This window comes from Gossypium raimondii, chromosome 7, assembly GCF_025698545.1.
Source record: "Gossypium raimondii isolate GPD5lz chromosome 7, ASM2569854v1, whole genome shotgun sequence".
Lineage (NCBI taxonomy): Eukaryota > Viridiplantae > Streptophyta > Magnoliopsida > Malvales > Malvaceae > Gossypium > Gossypium raimondii.
The window spans coordinates 47216016-47220457 of NC_068571.1; the positions used below are offsets into that span (position 1 = coordinate 47216016).

General features: G+C 33.6%; 1 protein-coding gene and 1 non-coding gene across 2 annotated transcripts; both read left to right on the forward strand.

The window, feature by feature from the left end:
- The first annotated feature begins 2055 nt into the window (after positions 1 to 2055).
- TRNAT-UGU (transfer RNA threonine (anticodon UGU)) lies at positions 2056 to 2127 on the forward strand. The gene has a single exon. It is a non-coding gene; the product is annotated as a tRNA-Thr (tRNA).
- Positions 2128 to 2200: 73 nt separating this feature from the next.
- Positions 2201 to 2950, forward strand: LOC105786663 (uncharacterized). Its single transcript, XM_012613170.2, has one exon. It carries the CDS (start codon positions 2324 to 2326, stop codon positions 2744 to 2746), a length of 423 nt encoding a protein of 140 aa, XP_012468624.1. The 5' UTR covers positions 2201 to 2323; the 3' UTR covers positions 2747 to 2950.
- Positions 2951 to 4442: the final 1492 nt, after the last annotated feature.

Genomic DNA, 4442 nt, shown 5'->3' on the forward strand with positions numbered 1-4442 from the left:
AATGAAATTATAAGTTTAATATTGGTTGGTTTTATACATATAAATATTTGTTTCTTTTTTAAGCCATATTATGGCATGATAAATTGAACTAAATCTAGATAGGTGTATGTGAATTTAATTCTATGTTTAAATGCTCATGAACTAGGCAAATTGATTTGGATTTGGTATGTTTATAATTTGGATTAAAATGATACTTTGATGACTTGTTTTGATGATATGAAATGTTTGAGAATTCTGTCTGTTTGATCGATAAACTTCTGTAATGCTTTGAAACCCTATTCTGACGACGGATATGGGTTAGGGGTGTTATAAGAAAAGTCTCAATCAACAACAATAATGTATGTAGCCAATACAATTTTGGTATGCTATTGTCGATTTTTAGCTGTTTGGAAAATATTGCACCAAGTAGATAAAGTAGGAATACGAGTTGAATAGTTTGAGGTGTGTTTGACATTATCCTTAAGGATATTTTATTGTATAACGTATCTCACAAGATTTAACAAGCTTTTCAATTATAAAACGAGAGCAAGAATCAATAATAGATTACAATAGAAAAATACTCACCAATCTCAAAATGGGATAAGCGAGAGGAAAATAATAGAGTTTTTAAAGTTTGTATAGAGTTACAGTGAAACATGGTATATATATGATTTTTACAATCTAAAAATAATAAAGATAAGTGAACTTTGCTTAGTCAAAATAACTTTAAAAGAATTTTAATTAATTTGGACTTGACTAAATATAATTTACTCTAAAAAATGAATAAAATATATCACATGTAAGGAAATCATCAATTTACACTACATTCTAACTTAAGTCTAATAAAATATAATGACCATAAATAAGATTGTCACTGTTTTTCTCAAAAGAGTGAGGTTTGGTTGTTTCGAAATATCCCAAAATTTCCATCATCAACTGCCTTAAGAACTTCTTAGTCAAATGACAATCCGGTTAGGAGGTTTGTTTGGGTACAAATACCATGGGTATGGTTTAGGGGTTCTTGTTGTTTCTTTAGTTGATTTGATCCTCCAGTGACTGCAAGAGTTGTTCTTATTAGTGTATTACGGAGAAGTAGAACAATGGAGAGGGAAAGAAGGATGAGTTTTTGGTTTGTTGACTGATATAGTCTTCGTTTGGATAACGAAATGAAGAAAATAAGTTATTACGTTGGTGTATTTAGGGTTTTTTAATTTAGCCATTGTGTTTTATGATTTAGGTGATAAGCTACTCTGTTAGGCTGTGTTTGTGAATGTCTGCCACAAGGAGAAAGATTCATGCTTATGAAGGCGACGCTTGCGGCCTTACACCTCTAGATGTTCTCCTGTTTTAAAGCCCCCTTTTATATTTGTATAAAGATTGATTTGATGCTGGAAGCCTTCTATGTAGTTGGAATACATTGAGTAGACCTATACGAGAGGGTGGTTATGTATTTGACATACAATTTTGATGAACGAAGCTCTACTGGTGAATCAAACCTAGAGGATTATGACAGTACCCAACACAGCTATAGCTAAAACTTTGAAGGCATCAGGAACTTATAACCATGAAAACAAAACCTTCTGACTCTTGGATCTAGAAGGGAATAGTGGCATGAAAGGATGTCTGTAATTTAGGAAAAGACGTATGAGCTAGGAATAAGGAATAATACTGCAATCACATGGGCATATGATGCAACAACCACACAGATTCTCTTCAAAATTTCTTAAAGATCCTTGATTCTTGGCTGGTAATATCTAACAGATCCTTCTCTTTCTTTGGTGGAAAAGACGAACTAATGTCAAAATTTTATCACAACGAGTTATTGTCCACTTTGCAATGATTGTGATGAATCCTTGGAACATTCTCTTCGTGCAATGCATCTTTGCAAGAGTGGTAGGGTTCGGAAATATCATGTCTTTAAGGATTCAAATGTTCAATCTTGGACTCACTATAAGATTGGATATTCCAATAACAACAGATCGATGAGATGAACTTGGATGGCTCCCAATTGTTAAAAGACTGTTTGAAACAAAAAAATACAAGAATAACAATAACATTTCACAAAAGAGACATGACGCCCTTATAGCTCAGTGGTAGAGCGTCAGTCTTGTAAACTGAAGGTCCGTAGTTCGATCCTGCGTGAGGGCACTCCTATTTTTTAACCCTTTTAATCAATACGACATCGTTTTATATCTCTTGCACAGTATGTTAAACCTTAGAAACCCCCAAAACTCTCGAGTGCCCTTCTTCCTCAAACCTTTTTTGACGACCGCTTCGAACCAGACGTCAAACTCACTCTTTTTGAGTTCAAAGTTCACTTCTTTCACCTTCCTTCTATGCTACAATGGCGAATCTCATCCATAAACTCTTCAAAACCAGATCCACTCAAGGACTCATCCTCTCTTTCAATGCCCCACAACTTCAAAACCCACTCCCGAAACTCACTCCTTCACTTATTCCCAATCAACTCCATGATTTTGCATCAACCAAACCTGATTTCCTCAACCACCCAAGTTTTTTCCTCGATCCAAAATCCCCAAAAGATGGCAACTTTACTGAACCTTCGAAGTTTTACCCCAATTTCCCTTTTGGGTATTTGTTAAACCCCATTAGCTTATCTGGGTTTGATTCATTAATGGCAATGGAAGTGGAAGAAGGGACAACGGAGACTGAAATTTGGGCTGATAGTGTGAAGAAGAAGAGGAAGAAGAAGATGAATAAGCATAAGTACAAGAAGCTAAGGAAGCGTCTGAGAAGAAAGACATAGGCTTTTTTTCCTATGCAAAAATTTCATGGGGAAGTTGTATTATTTCCTTTGATTTTTTTCATATATTCAAAGATTTTGGAATTAATGGATGTTGGATTAAATTTTTATTAGATTTTAGTGAACAAAACTTGAATGTGATGAATGGAATGGATTGACAATAAACTAGCTGAATTGAATCTTGAAAATCAACAAGAGCTTTGCTTACTTTGTGGTAGGAGTTCACTTGGTTGTCTATATGTGTTGGGAGCTTTGCTTTATGTCATAGGATAACTATGGAAGTGGTTTATTGGTGAGATTTATTCTTTATTAGACAAAGTACTAGGGTTGAACATAGACGAACAAGTGTATATTAGGCAAAATGATGCTCAAATATTGTTGTGTTCTAATGTTTTTCCATAATATGAGGGTCTTGAGTTGATTTACATGTATGTGACAATGATATTCTGTTGTCAATTTTTCAACTTTTGAATGAACTTGATGTTGCTATGGTAAGGATGTGTAGATTTGCATATATTCCTTGTGTCAATGATAGGTAAAAGTATCATGGAGGCCCTTGCACTATAGGTCAGATTGCATCCCTATAGGTTAGAACAAAGAGCAAACTAGTCATTTTGTTAAAAATTTCATTCATTTTTATTGTTAAAAACTGGCCCTTATGCTTTTACATAAGGTACCCATGGATGCCATGTGTAACTATTTGGTAATTTCGTTAGCCATGTCAGTTTTTAATAGTAGAAACTGATAAATGTTTTAATAGAAATGACTAATTTTTTCTTTGATCTAAAGTACACGACTAATTTGCCCTTTTTTTTGGTAGAGGGGCAAAATGCAATCCTATTCCTAGAATAGGAGCCTCCGTGGTATTTTTACTGTCAGTGATATTCTGCTGTCAAATTATCAACATTTGAATGAAATTAGTGTTGCTATAATAAGCATGTTTAGATGTTCACTAGGAAAGAGAAACAAGAGTATATTAGCAAAATCATTCTCAAAGATTGTCTTATATTTTTCGTAATAAGGGTCTCAAGTTTGTCTTATTCTATATACGAATCTTACTTGCTTTGATTTACATATGTCCTTTGTGTTACTGATATTCTGTTGTCAAATTATTGACTTTTGAATGGACTGGTTGTTGCTATGGTAGGATATGTAGATGTTCATAGGGAAAGAGCAAGAAGTTTATATGATTCTCAAATATTGTTGTTGTTGTTCTGATATATTTCATACCATGGTCTTATTTCTTTATATGGATCTCACTCACTATGCTTTTCATAATATGATATTTTGTTGTCAACTTTTGATGAAATGTGTTTATGCTAAGCTATAGGGATGTTTAGATTTTGTTATCAACAAGGACCAATGCCTATTGAATCTTTGAGTAGGAATGAAGATGGTCTTTGTTGAATGTGCATTGGTAGTTTTGGGGGTAAAAGTACCATGGAGGCCCCTGTAGTAGGAGTCAAATTGGATTTTGTCTTCTCTACCCAAAAAATGAGCAAATTAGTCCCTGTACGTTAGATCAAAAAGCAAATTGATTATTTTTGTTAAAAATTTCATCAATTTATACTGTTAAAAACTGATGTGATTGATAGAATAATCAGACAGTGACATGGTGTGCCATGTCTATCTCATATTGATGTACAAAGTCTAGTTTTTAATCGTAAAAATAGATGGGAATTTTAACAGAAAGACCGGT